The 14407-nt window shown below is 37.7% G+C and overlaps 1 protein-coding gene across 1 annotated transcript in view; it reads right to left on the reverse strand.

Annotated features, from left to right (window-relative positions):
* The window catches only part of SEMA5A (semaphorin 5A), a 213407-nt gene that overhangs the window by 103281 nt on the left and 95719 nt on the right, over positions 1–14407 (reverse strand). Inside the window, exons 8-9 of the mRNA XM_009899419.2 lie at positions 5148–5433; positions 1827–1962 (exon numbers count right to left, since the gene is read on the reverse strand). Of these exons, the coding sequence (XP_009897721.1) occupies positions 1827–1962; positions 5148–5433 (422 nt within the window). The remainder of the gene's footprint in view (positions 1–1826; positions 1963–5147; positions 5434–14407) is intronic.

The following is a 14407-nucleotide window of genomic DNA, read 5'->3' on the forward strand; positions in this document are numbered from 1 at the left end:
AGAGCCCTGCTTCCTGCTGACAGGAAGTAGGGAACAACATCTTTCTTTGCTTTTGCTTCCACAAGCGGTCTTTGCTGATGTTTTGCATTTTTACATTGCTTCTACCTTATTACCAGCCTTTTGTTATATTTTCCCCTCTCCCCTGTCCATCTAAGAAAGGGAATGATAGGAGTGGCTTTGGTGGGCATTTGGCCCCCAGCCAGGGCCAAACCACCCCAATGCATCACTGCTGAAATCAGTGAGCCAGAAATACACAGCAAATTCAACAGAATAAAATATAACATCAGTAAAAGATCAGAAGTTGGACATTAATAATGACACCATAAATCAGTTAATGTCAATTGGCTTCAGTACTGTGTGGTAGATGGCCACCCTGCAATCTTTAACACTAGAACTTTACTTGTAAATCGGATGAACTAACAGACATACTAAAATCAGCCAGACTATCCACACAAGGGATTTCTTCAACACCTCAGTCTTGACTAGGATTTAGAGATGAGCAGGAACAGTACAACAGAGACTTTTACCATTTTTATACAGCCATCAGACTGTCATCTTTCTCTGTATGTACCATTCTGTATGGGGTGTTCTCACAACAGTTATCAATGCATTGATACAAAAAAGAATAGAAGATTTTTACAGATGGGTATTTATTCAGTTTTTCTCCAAAAATTTAGTCTTGCTCAGACCCTCTTACTATCCCTATTTTGACAATATAAGTATTTCTACAATATATAAAAAGCTACATACAAATATAGCCTGCTTCTGCAAGAAGGGTAACCTAAATAATATCTTGTGGTTTGGGGCTAATACCACATATACTACTTAGAAAAGATAAGGAGGCTTTGTAATTCAGAGCAAATTCAGTGATTTATTTTCCTTAATTTCCATAAATCAAGATGTAATTAAAACTACCTCCAACCCTCCGTGGGTGATTCTATTTCATGCTTACAAAGATCCCATGACTCCTACGAGACAGGGAAAGATATTCTTTGGAGGCAGCACTGAACTTGTGAAAGTGCACTGAGATTAAGGGAAACTGAAAGGTAGATAAAGGATACTTAAGTATCTTGGTGAAAAAGCTATTGTTAATCACTGAATTAATGCTGTTTTCACTTCTGTTTCCCTTGCTAGAATTACACTCACTAAAATTGTCCTTGTAGGTGTGGTGACTATACAAAAGGAGGAAACAATATATATGTGGTTACCTGAAATACCTTTTTGTTTTTGTAGAAAGTTCCACTGAATGACCCACCTTGGACTAATTAGTTTTATGCTGTCAACCAGCTGCATATTATTATACCCTCTGAGGCTGACAAGTTCAAAGGAGAGGCACACAAATTCTTTTAATCAGACACTTCAGAGAGTGTGGATTACATTGCACAGGAAAACATGCAAAATCCTGACCACTCCTCCTTTAACCACCCCGTCCTTTAGCCCTCCACCCTTTTCTGGCAGACACTGTTCCCTTTTGTCAAAGAGAATAGCAGTTTGATCATACTTCAGTCAGAAATTAATGTTACCTAGACAGATAACTATTGTGCTTCATTTTGACAGAAGATTGAAGTTAAGCCTTTTTTTCCCTACCCTTCAAAGCACATCTGCTTTTCAACCCAAATTATTTTGTGGATGAATAAAATTAAGTATGTTGAAATAAGGGGACCTTTTAAGTTTGGGGGTGGTGGTGGTGGTGGTGGTGGTGTTTGTTTGGTTTGTTTTGATTTTCTGTATCTTAGGTCTTAGGCTATAACTTATCAACTATGAAGCATACAGTACTTTGAAAAAAACCTCATGTAAACTATCATCCTTCTCCCACACATTTGTACCTGAAAATTAGGGTTAGGATTGGGATATGGAAGCCAAGTCGAGCGAGAGTTTTCCTGGTATTTGAAGGGTCCATTAAAGGCCTGAGTTATGGCACTCAGGTTGAAAACACAGACTGCTGAGGCTGCTATGCTGTTCCTGGAAAAGAAATATAAACATTAACCTAAGTAACAACATTTAAAAATGCATTTGTTGAAAAATTAAACAAAAAAAAAACCAAACAAAAAACCCCAGTAACTCTGCAATCCTTCAAGGAATTAGCAAAGTAGATATGACATCCAGGAGATGGAATCTCAAGATAATGATATATGATGTGCTGATTTTAGGCATGCACATTGGTTTTAAAATTCTTGCCAATCTTGCCAACAGCTAGTGTGGGAAAAACTCCAAACTTCCTGCCTTCTGCTGCTGTTCTAATACCGGAAGTCTACATTTCCACATATTCCACACATATCATCACTTTCTTGTACGCAACCAATGGCAGCACAACAGAAGTAAGGATTATCAATATATGGTATCTCTCTAGACCCTACGAAATCCCTGGTTTTGATTCTGCAAAACACACTGTCTTCCAAAAGATGTACAGCAATAAGAATGCAAGTTCCAGAAGCCTCTTATGAGAAAATAACCTGTGCTACATACTTTACGAGATATCCTTTCTCTGAACAAACAGAAACAAATAGCAGCCAGGCAAAACATAGTTTCCTGTCCTTGGTGTGACAATAAAGTAATTTTGCACAAGGTAAAGATTATAATCCAGTGGCTGTAAGAGTTCCTAATTTGGAAAACTGCACTATTCTTTTCTACAGTTTGAGATAATGGAATAGGTAATGGAGATTGCATACATCTCCTTTTCAAGTTGAACAGATGACAACTGAACCACAGCATTCTAGTTATTTATCTGTTGGTTTATTTATTTGTTTATAATTTAGCCTGTAATTTGTACAAGGCTGAAGAAAACCTACTACAGAAACTTCAAAATTATGGAAATTGAAAAGCACCGCAGGGGATCACATCTACCAACACTCAGGAAAAAAGGTAAGGATATATAGATTAATAGCAGAACAGAAGAGTAATTTGCTCTCTTATGCTTGTCACTCCTATTTCAAAGAAACACCAGTACTTGAAGTTTCATGCTAGCAGTTTCTGCAGAATCAATTCTCATTGGATTTGATAATTCCTTGCTTATATAAACTATCACTAAATGCAGCTGTCAAATACTACTAATCATACCAATGTCTTCTAGAATTTCTTGGAAGTCCTTAAAGGACATTAGACTCATGCTTACAGATTTTCAGATAGTCTGAAAGAAACAAAATCAGCTTCATTATGAAGCAGTGGCTACAGTGGACTTAACAGTCAGACACAAATAAAGCAGGCAGGGTTTGTTATTACTCAATCTTTAATGACAGAAATTATTCATTTTTTCCTCCCACAAGTGTATTAAATTATATTCACAGTGTACTAGAAAAAGCACTAAGGTACAATAAAATCATTGCAGTTCTGAAGATATTGAGATTGAAGAATGCTACACAGGATTCAGTAATATGTGATGCAGTTACATCAACAGAAAGAAATATGTTTTTCCCTTTCACAGGAAATGCTGGTGCTTCTCCACCATCAGGTTGCAGGATAAAAGGTATATCCTATGGGTTGTAAGGATATCCATGAATAAGTCTTCAGCGTAGGGAAGTAATCCTCACTTTACAACATCTCAAAAATGTCAAAAAGTTTAGTTACAATATTTGATGGCAGGAACAAATGCCATTTAAATAGAACTATTAAAAAACCCACCCCTAAACAGTTGCAATTAATTCCACTTTGAATAGTTAATCTCCGGTGGACAAGGGGAAAATGCTGAGCCATTGAGGTAGAAGGAAGTAGCAGCAAAGTTTCAAATACTGTATCCTTCCATTTGGAAAAGGTAGTCTCCCATTAGCAAGTATTTTCAGAAGAGCAGTGGTGCTATGGTGTGCTAATGCCAGCCCTGATAACCTTACTCATCCACAGAATTTGTGTCACTAGTAGGACAGGAAACTCCACAATTCCACAAATTGTCAGGACAACCCTTCTGAAAGATAGGAGCCTCCTTCCCCTTCCATGGCCAAAGCCCTGTGGATTTTCTGGAGCAGATTCCTCCAGTCAGGCTTTCCCTGGCAGAAACTAAGACACACTCCATCATCTTTGAAGGATCATGAAGAACAGGAGGGATGCCTGAGAACTGGGTGAAAGCCAATGTCACTCAAATATTCAAAAAAAGGCAAAAAGGTGGACTCAGGAAACTACAAGACCAGTAAATCCTAAATTCAAAATCATGCTCACTATCTAAACTACTTAGGGATTATAATTTGTTGGCATTGACTATTTCCAACAGGCTAATGGCTATTTATAGGAGGTAGGTATGCAGGTGTTTACAGCAGCAGTAAGGGGCACTGATCTACACTTTTAATGACCAAGTACCATTAAAAATTCTAGGCAAAACTGACTTATACAGCAAAACACTGCAAGCAGGTAAGAGAATTGGAAACCAAGATCCAAAACTGATCCAGTGGTCCAAACACTGGGCTATGAAGCTCAGGCTCCTCTCTCTGAGCAATGTTTAAACTCCAGTTACCATGTTTAAAGTAACAACAGACATTTCTGAAACAAATGTTTTTTTTTCCCTAAAAGTCCTTACTTCCAACTCTTGATATTAAGCTTAGAGCCCACGGAGCTTTAACGTGCATCCAATGTTTTAATATTTAACAAATTTTCATTCTTAAGGCCAAATTGCACATTTTTAAAATTTTACCTTTTTGATGGAACAGGTTCAGTTAAAATTAGATATAACTCTTGGTTTGACCACCAAACTCACATAAGTATATGCTAGGATTCGTTTAAAATACATAAAAGCACCTCTTCCACTTTTGGTAATGTGAGGTCTTCCTGACCTGCTCAAATTACATCATGCCAAATTCATGATCCTGTCACACTGCAGTTAAAAAATATTTCTTTTATAAATACACAATGTATTACAGCAGTGTGCAAAGTAAAAAATGTGTTTGTAACAATGTATGATAAAGCTGACTGAATAGTCTTAAACATGAATGGCTCCCCGCTGTAAGGAAATATTAAGAATTCTTCCTTCTTTCGTAAGTCTTCAACAATTCATATGGGATGCATTTGGAGCTGACACTTGTTCATATGAGAACACTGGATTGAGCAAAACAGTAGTTTGAATTTATGATGTTTACCTGGCATATGCAGAAGAGAGCAGCCCAGAAGCTTTAGTTTTTACTGTCACAAATAGCAAGAAAACAAAATATATCACAGAATTTACTTACACATTAGTGGTAAAAATCCCATAGATCAAGTCCAGTTCTGGCAGGAAGAAAGTGCTCTGCAGTTCATTATAGTAAAATGGAATTTCTCCAGGGCGAGAGCAGTTCAGCCGAGCTTTCATGAAGGTAGTCCAAGTATCCTCCAGCACGAACTTGCCACCAATATCATTCTTGCACACTCGAGCAGCACGAGAGAAGACTGTTTTCCCACAGTCATGTTCCACTGCATTCTCCCGGAAGAAGAAGTAGGTAAAGTTCCCAATGTCATAAGATGACACAAAATTTGGTTCTGAAAATAACAGAATAAAGGATTATTTAATCTATTCTATTAACATGGAAGCTGGATTTATCTTCAATCATTATGTTTAGAAAAACACACCTTGTATTATCCCTGCAGGTAATTGCCCAATGAAATCTGATCGTATGTCCAGCCAGGAGTTGGAGCTACATGAACTAGAGCTAGACAGACTCTGCTCTAGATGTCTGTCACATGTGACTCTGCTGGGTACCCATGGCCCAGCGCACTGTAGTCTACCATGAAGACTATCTCTGATGCTTTCCACATAGGCGCATAGTATAATCTTACAATGTAATTGCTTTATCTGTTGTGTTAATTTTGTTTCTGCTTTGTCACCATGCCATTACTCCAGATTAGCAGAATAACAGTCAGGAACTGAGTGTTACTAATAATGTGCTTGGAAGCTGTAATGAAAAGAGAACTCTACACAAGAGCACTTCGTAACTACATTTCAGCCTTATCTCAAAGCTTTTAGTAGAATACATAGAATACATAGAATACATAGAATAAACCAGGTTGGAAGAGACCTTCAAGATCATCGCGTCCAACCCATCAACCAATCCAACACCGCCCAAGCAACTAACCCACAGCACCAAGTACCCCGTCAAGTCTTCTCCTAAAAACCTCCAGTGATGGCGACTCCACCACCTCCCCAGGCAGCCCATTCCAATGTGCAATCACTCTTTCTGTATAGAACTTTTTTCTAACATCCAGCCTGAACCTCCCCTGGCGCAGCCTGAGACTGTGTCCTCTTGTTCTGGTACTGCTTGCCTGGGAGAAGAGACCAACATTCGTCTGTCTACAACCTCCCTTCAGGTAGTTGTAGAGAGTAATAAGGTCACCCCTGAGTCTCCTCTTCTCCAGGCTAAGCAACCCCAGCTCCCTCAGCCTCTCCTTGTAGGGCTTATGTTCCAAACCCCTCACCAACAGTAGTATCACAGGCTTTAAAAAAAGAAATTATTTTTTCAGTGACTGAAACCTAATTGAAGAAACTGACAGCCATGCAGCAGAAATTACAGAATGTACAACAAAATATAGAAAATATCAGATGGAAATATTTCTTATAATAAAAAGAAAAAAAGAAACACTGGATACCAAAGACAATAAACATGTAGCCTTTCTTAAAGGAAAGACAAATTTGATACAAAGATTTTTGGAGAAGGGACTCTCTGGTGCAAGTCACCATTACAGGACACTGCTATCCCTGAGAAAGAAACAAAACTTTTTTTAAAACCTTTTTTGTTTAGTCTTGAAAGAAATTTAATAGGGGAACATTTCTTGACAGCACTTTTGCTAATTTAACTGAAGTATACTTTTAGGAATACCAAGCAAACTAAAGAAATAAGTAACCCACTCTTCCTCATTATCCAACTTTGATTTATATCCATACCACACCTAGCTGTTATCTGTCTTTATCTGTAATGTACTTCACTCCCTCATTCTAAGTAATATACTCTCAGATTGTTCTCCTAAACATGGCAGGAACTACTGTCTGTGAAGGAAAGAAAAAACATTCTGAGTATAACTTGGGCTACTAGTCCACCATACTAAAGGTAGGTCTTAAAATAATATCCACTGAAGATAGACATTTAAAAAAAAATTTAAAAAATCCACCTGAAACAGCATGAAAAAGTAAGCATTTCCAACTGTTTGACTTTTTTGTAGCCTACGGTTATGCTTGCTGTTTGAAATTATCTCAAAAATATCTAGACTGGTATAATAAGATTCTACTTTGTTGTGCAAATACTCTACATCAATTTGATTTACCCACAAAACCATCATGTACATCCATTAAACATGGAGGCCCTGCCTTGAGGCATGAGGATGCTGCTTCTCACTGGAGGCCCATTGATACAACAAGATCTCTACATTGGCATTACAAGAAGCACTCAAGTATGGAGAATAATGAGTAATGAGTAAAACCTTCATGAACTGAAGAATAAAAATCATATGACAAACATTCAGAATATTGAAAAATCCATGTCAATCTTTCAAGACACAATATTTTAAAGTTGCACTGACAATTATAATACCTGTGTAAATTAAAACTAGTAATCATATTTCATGGACTCAAACCAGAAAGAATATACCATCTGCAAACATCCATGCATATACTGCAATGATTATGAACTGATGAAACTGTGACCTGCTGAATACAACTTGTGAAATTTTTATTTGCATGAAATACAATAATCTGAGAGCTACCTTGGGAAATTCTATGGATATGGAAGGACTATTGTGTCAGATTTTACTTATTTCCTCTTTAGGAAAAGGGAACCAAATAAATTCAAAGCTCCAAAGGGAAAAGAAGATTCCCACCTAGGATAAATTAGTTCATATGTTCCCAAATATTGTGCTGTGAACTCTATTTATTGACATGGATGCCTTGCCATAAAGGTTTTCAATGCAGCAAATGAAGTGTATCATTTGGTTCCTGCTGAATTTGCAAATAGTTCTGGAAGGGTAAATGTAGCTCATTTGTGAATTATTAGATCATTACAACAAGTGTAAGGATTCTGCTATGTGCTAGGATACAGCTTGTATGAAACAACATGAGAATGTCAACCTTTAATAATGTCATAAGTATTGTATATGACATTTATAGGTTTTTATATATTCAGTTTATGGATGCATCAGGCAGACTAGACTTTCCCAAATTAAATGGAACCAGTGGAGCCAGGAAAGCAAGAAAATTAGTTTGCCAATGTGACACAACAAAGACCTGTGATGTACAACACAGAGCAGTACTACCCAGATGCGCAAGTCCATGCATTGAAAGCACCAGGTGGCTAGTTAGTGCTGTATACATAGAATATACATGTCTTAAGGCAAGCATGCTATAGTGTGCTACTTCTGAAGTTTGCTTACTCAGCACAAAGGCTGAGAATCTCCACAGTTTCCTTTATAAAGCAGCATGACTGTCCTGCAAGGATATTTCACCACAGACTCTCCCAACTTGTTGCAAGAAAGATGACTGAACCATGTGAAGCCATGATACTGTTTTAATCTAAAATAATCTAATTGTTGTGATAAAGGTTGGAGAAAAACCATGTTTTCCAGGGAACACAGTCTCTGCTCTTAAGGAGAAGGCACTTACTAGGAAGAGACAGCCCAGAGAACAGCATTATTGCAACTTCAAAGCGAGTCTGCTCTGCATACACTGGAAGGCAGAAGGGCAGACCCAGGGATTCAGGAGTGCAAAGTTTAATGAGAATGGGATGGGAAGGAGCTGAATGGTTCAGCCCCACTTGAACTTGCTAATGGTGCTTAAAACAAACTTCTCTCTGAGTTACATGCAGGTTTTCACTGGGAAAGAAGTAGCTGTAGTGGTCTAAAACAAGGCTGGGAAGCAAACTCACAGTTAAACCGCACAGATGACAAAGGTTGTCATGTGGAAGCTTATTTCCTGGACTTTTTTTATTTAGCACAGTAGATGTAGTCTGAGTGGGTAAAAGAACAAGAGGAACTGTACAGAAACTTTCTTTGGGGGGAAGAGCAATGGAAACAGTGCTCTATGACAGTACCTGAGGCAGCCCTGGACTGGAATTCATTCAGCAAGAATGCTTCCAGAGTTTCAGAGCAAGAAAGTCAGCTTGCACTCTTCACAACTCTACACCCACATAAAATTCACAGAAGTACATTGATATGACTTAATTTACCTAGTTAGTGGATGCTACCATTTCCAGAGTGAACCAAATGACAGGGGATGATCTATCTACCTTTCTGGAGACAACAGCAATTAACATTAAAGATTATGAAGTGAAAAGTCTACTCTGAGTAAGAAAGAGATGTCTGTCTGACTGTCCCTGTGAGAATTGTTTACTTGTATCTCAAGTGCAATGCATTCAGAAACCCAGTCAAGAGTTAAATTAGCCACAGATCAGCTTAAACATACACATAAAATGAGGTGCATACATAGATATATGCATGTATAATACATTAAAAATCTTAGAGTCTACATCGTGGTCTAACGCTGAACAACACCTGCCTGGAGCTTGATCATTCCCCTCACTAGATCAATGAATCACACCCTCATACTTTTCTTCCAAATATTTGTATTCAGCCAAGTACTTAATGGCATCAAATTCTAGGAAGATGCTTCTGACATTTGTGGTTTGGGGTTTTTTTGTTTGTTTGGGTTTTTTTGTTTAGTTGGTTATTTATGAGGTTCAGCCTTCATCAAGAAATGCTCTCCAAACTGGAAGCTTAAAATAATTGAAAGAATTTAAGCTTCACATGAGCCACTATGTTTTATTTTCCTTCACCTTACTGTCATAGTGAATGAAGTCCATTTCCTATTTGATTTTTGCCATCCCTGTACATACATTTAGTGTAGTCCTTTGCAGCTATTTAAATACAGCATAGCTCTTGCATCAGGCTTACCAAGGCATCACTGCTCACAAATGGTTAAGGACAAATCATAATCATAGAGTAAAAATTCCTTGCAGCATTAGTCATCATAGTTATATGCATCTTCATGACCTGAACTGTAAAATGTTAAGTCTTAGTATGAAATAGGTGGAAATTATTGTTTACTAATAGCTATTTTTTCTGCATATTTCATAACTATGTAGGACATACGCTTAAAATGCTAGTCTGTCATAGCATAGCTAGGCACCAGTCCTTTTTCACTATTTCTTTTGCAATGCTTCAGCTCTCCACGGTTTCTTTTTACATTATTTTCCTTTTGCTAAATTGAAAATTTTATGGGTATGGTAAAGCAAGGACTGCAAAATACACTGAAGTCATATGTGCCAGTCTTCCCCCCCCAGTCTTCTCTTATTCTGCTGATAGCTTTTACAATTCAATTCAGTATAATCACTCATTAGACATTACATTATACTGATGTACTCTAATAAATTTGGAAATGCAATTATTTCTTTTCTGAAAAACAGGTTTCAGATATGTTATTATACAATTTCTTGGTTTATTGCCTGTTGTTTATTTCAAATAAGTCTCCTTCACCTTCAAGGTAAAGTGTTCTCACATGGCAAAATATTTTGCAATTTATTATATCATTTTGCTGATGAAAATTTTCCAGTGACAACCTTAGTGACTAAAAACATTCTTTACTCTGATTTAATACCTACTCAAGTCCTTGAGAGCCCCATCTGGAGATCAGTGGATCTTGCATCACATATGCTCACCAGATAGACACCTTGCATAGCAGTATATTAGGAGAGGATAGGAATCAAAAATACAGAGGACAACCCTAATTCACCCAGAACCTCTAAAGGTTTGGGCTATAAGGATCTATGAAAAGGTGCAGAAGTTTGGATTCTCAAAACTCTTGAGTCCAGAACACCATGCACACAAGAACACAAGAACAAAGGAACCCTAGCTTTCTTTAAGTAGATGATGCCACCAGCATGGGGGGAAAAAAAAACCACACAACAGTTACAGTGACCTACCTATTTCTCTCCAAACCCTTAGATTATCTTTTCTCCTTTTCTTTTCCCCTTTAATTTTTCAGGGAGGAAAATAATAAAGGACTTTCCCTGCAGACTTGGTCCTCTTTCTTTTTGTGTGTGTTGGTTGGTTGGTTGGTTTGCTTTGTTTTGGTTTTTTTGTGGTTTTTGGTGTGTTTTTTTTTTCATAACAGAAAGGAAACTAGAGCTCACTTTCATGATCAACACCTTTCACTTTTAAGTGTGCTACTGAAATTTTATGTCTCAAATATTTCTGTCCTCCTTTCCTCTGTGAATGCAGTTTTTCATGTATTCATGTTTCCCAAAAGTCATCCATTTGTCTACCTTCCCTTTGATGAGGTGTATTTAATTCTAAGTTCTTTTCATTCTGTCTCCCCACGTATTAGAGTTTTCTGCAGCATTAATGAAGCTGATGCTTCATGTCACACCTCTCCACAGCTGGGTGCAGAAGATCTCCATGCAGCAGTGTCTTTCTTCCTTTCCCATTTAGCCTCTCCAATTGGCACTTGAGAGGAGCAGGCTAGATGAGATATAAAAGAGTTGTCTCTGTTCTCAGTAGCCTCCTAGTCTTTTCACAAATGAAAGGTGGACTTTGCTATGTTACCTAGGGTAGGTAAGCAGAAATAAATTTCTGCCTTCATGGGAAATGCTGCCTGTCTCTACTTGCAATTGGGTCACAACTATTTTATGCAAAGCTACAGGCTCGGGGCAGAGTGGCTGGAAAGCTCCCTCATGGAAAAGGACCTGGGATGTTGTTGACAGTCAGCTTTACACAACCCAGTAATGTGCCCAGGTGGCCAAGAAGTCCAGCAGCATCCTGGCATGTGTCAGAAATAGTGTGGCCAGTCAGACTAGGGAAGTGATTGTCCCTGTGCAATCAGCACTGGTGAGGCAGCACCTCCAATACTGTGTTCAGTTTTGGGCACCTCATTATATGGACATTCAGTGGGTCCAAACAAAAGCAATGAAGCTGATGAAGTTTTGAGAGAACAAGTCTTATGAGGAGTGGCTGAGGGAACTGGGAACTGAATGGAGGTTGTAGTGAGGCAGGGGTTAATCTCCCAGGTAACAAGTAAAAATGGCCTCAAGTTGCACCAGAGGAGGTTTAGATTGGATATAAGGAAAAATTATTTCACTGAAAGGGTTGTAAAGCATCACAACAGGATGCCCAGGAAAGCTGTGGAGTCACCACCCCTGGAGGAATGTAAAAGATGTGTTGATGTGATGTTTAGGAACAAGGTTTAGCGGTAGGCTTGGCAACATTAGGTTAATAGTTAGACTTCATGATCTTAAAGACCTTTCCCAATCTAACAGATTCTATGACTCTATTTTAGATGGGTGAGGAAATGCTATGAAGGTGCTGTGTAATAATTTAGTCTGGTGCTGGACAAAAGAAGTCAGGGGAGGCACCTCCATCTCACATCAACTTATGGCTGTACTCCTCTGTCATTGCCACCTGGGAGAAGATGTACAGCTTTGAAAAGAGAAATACAGAACAGCTGCTGAAATTATACCGCTAGTAGCAGCTCCAGGGAAAAAGCCTAAGGATAGGTTTTCAAATCCAGTAGGCATTTCCCTCCCACTTTAGGATACAGGCAAAAAGGATGATATACACAAAAGAACTGAACAAATAAGCAACAACTGGTAGCATATGCTTTGCATATTTTCAGTCAGGTCTCTTATCTGAAGCTAAAGAGCAAATTGCACATTCAAAAACACCCTAGGTTTGGGTTACATAAAATATTACATAATAAGAAAAGCTTACACTAGGTAATTACAAGTCTTTTCATTAAAAACAGAAAAAGGAAAGGATAACCCTGAATTATTACAGCCATTTCCATTAATCATTAAAATGGAAAGATTAATTTTTGCTCTTAGGTAATAACTTCTCTCCACATATTCTACTAGTAGCAGGAGCTACTAGTAAAAGTCTGCTAACAAAATGTATTAAACCTTGCTAACCAAACCACCTTTGTAAGAATTTTACTGTTACTTGTGTAAAAATACCTTCTCTAGCTTAACAACCTTTTATTAATTAAAACCATTATAAGAAAGTGATCTCAGAAAAAATAATTTAAGTGTTAATCTAATAACCAAATGCTTAGGGTAGCAAGATGAAAAAGTGGCAATGTTACATCTGTCAGCAGAGCAGAGTCAAAAGATTGCTATACTCTTCTTGTCTGGAAAGGCTTTCCATCTTTACAGATTATTATTTTTTTCTCTGTTTTGGGGCTACATCAGATGTAAGATTACATTTTAATAATCTATGGTCTGCCTACTGAAGAAGTGGCTTGACATTTAGAACAGTTTTATTTAATGTGTTCCAATATCATCTATCATTGCATGTTCAGCATAGAGACAACAGCTAAAATGTATTTCAAAACAGTCAGACGTAGAAGCCATTGTAAGCAAAGACATCAGATAAATTAAGAAACCAAATGTCCCAGTGTTTGTCTGAGTGATAAAACTGAATGGAGTGATTTGTTTTTTATCAGCTAATGAATCAAATGGGCATTACAGACTAATGCAAACTTGCACACTGAGATACCAGAGTTACTATTTGAGGAGGTGAATCAAAAGGAGAAATACTTTACTTACATTTGTAAATGGTGGTCTACAGAAAAAGTTTCTAAGTCTAAGCAGTGGAGTCTTTCACTCACTAATCTGGACCCCACTGCAACTTGTGAACTACAAATCTAACTGTTCCATTCACCTCTATCCTCTAGAGCAAATGATGGTTAAGTTCTGCCACGGCTGCACTTTGCAAATCAACTCTAAAGCAAAGTCTAATTAGAAGGAGGTCTTTTCCAACCTTATTGATTCTATGATTCTATGAAGCACACTGTTAACAGTCAGCTCTGCATATTATTTACATTCTATGTTACAATAAAAGCAATGAATAAATCAAGGTGTACTTTTTTCTTAATGAAAGATCTTATTTATTTGCTGTAGTTCAATAATGTCCAAAGCAGACTACTACAGCAGACTAATCTTTGAATTAAATACTACAAGAGTAATTTTAAAATGTTCTAGCAACATACTGCCCTTCACTGACCTGAGCAATTGGGTGAAGCTCAAGGTCTTGCTGATTGCTTTGGTCAGGAGAAGAAACCAATGCATGAGCTGTCTGCTTTAGACATAATCCCCAGTGTATGCTGTATTGCCTCAAATAGTTTCTGACATACTGAAATACTTGAACACAGACTCAGAGAGAAAGAGAAAGAGCGGGTAGCAGAACAATACACCTTAAAGAATAAAATACTGGCAAGCATCCTTTTGAGCTTCCTTTTCTTGCATATATATATACACATACACACACACACACATATATATATATATATATAAAAGTAACTTCAAGTACTACTTTTTTCCCTGTATGGGAAAAGAGAAGGCCAAACCATGGCATCATGAGACACAAAGGTGAGATACTTGTTTCACATTTTCAGACTTACTGTATCCTGCAATCAGCTGGGCTGTTGGATGCCAAAAGCACTTGTTTGCTGCCATCGTTAACTTCTCTGGCTAATCACAGGATC

This window comes from Dryobates pubescens, chromosome 9, assembly GCF_014839835.1.
Source record: "Dryobates pubescens isolate bDryPub1 chromosome 9, bDryPub1.pri, whole genome shotgun sequence".
NCBI lineage: Eukaryota > Metazoa > Chordata > Aves > Piciformes > Picidae > Dryobates > Dryobates pubescens.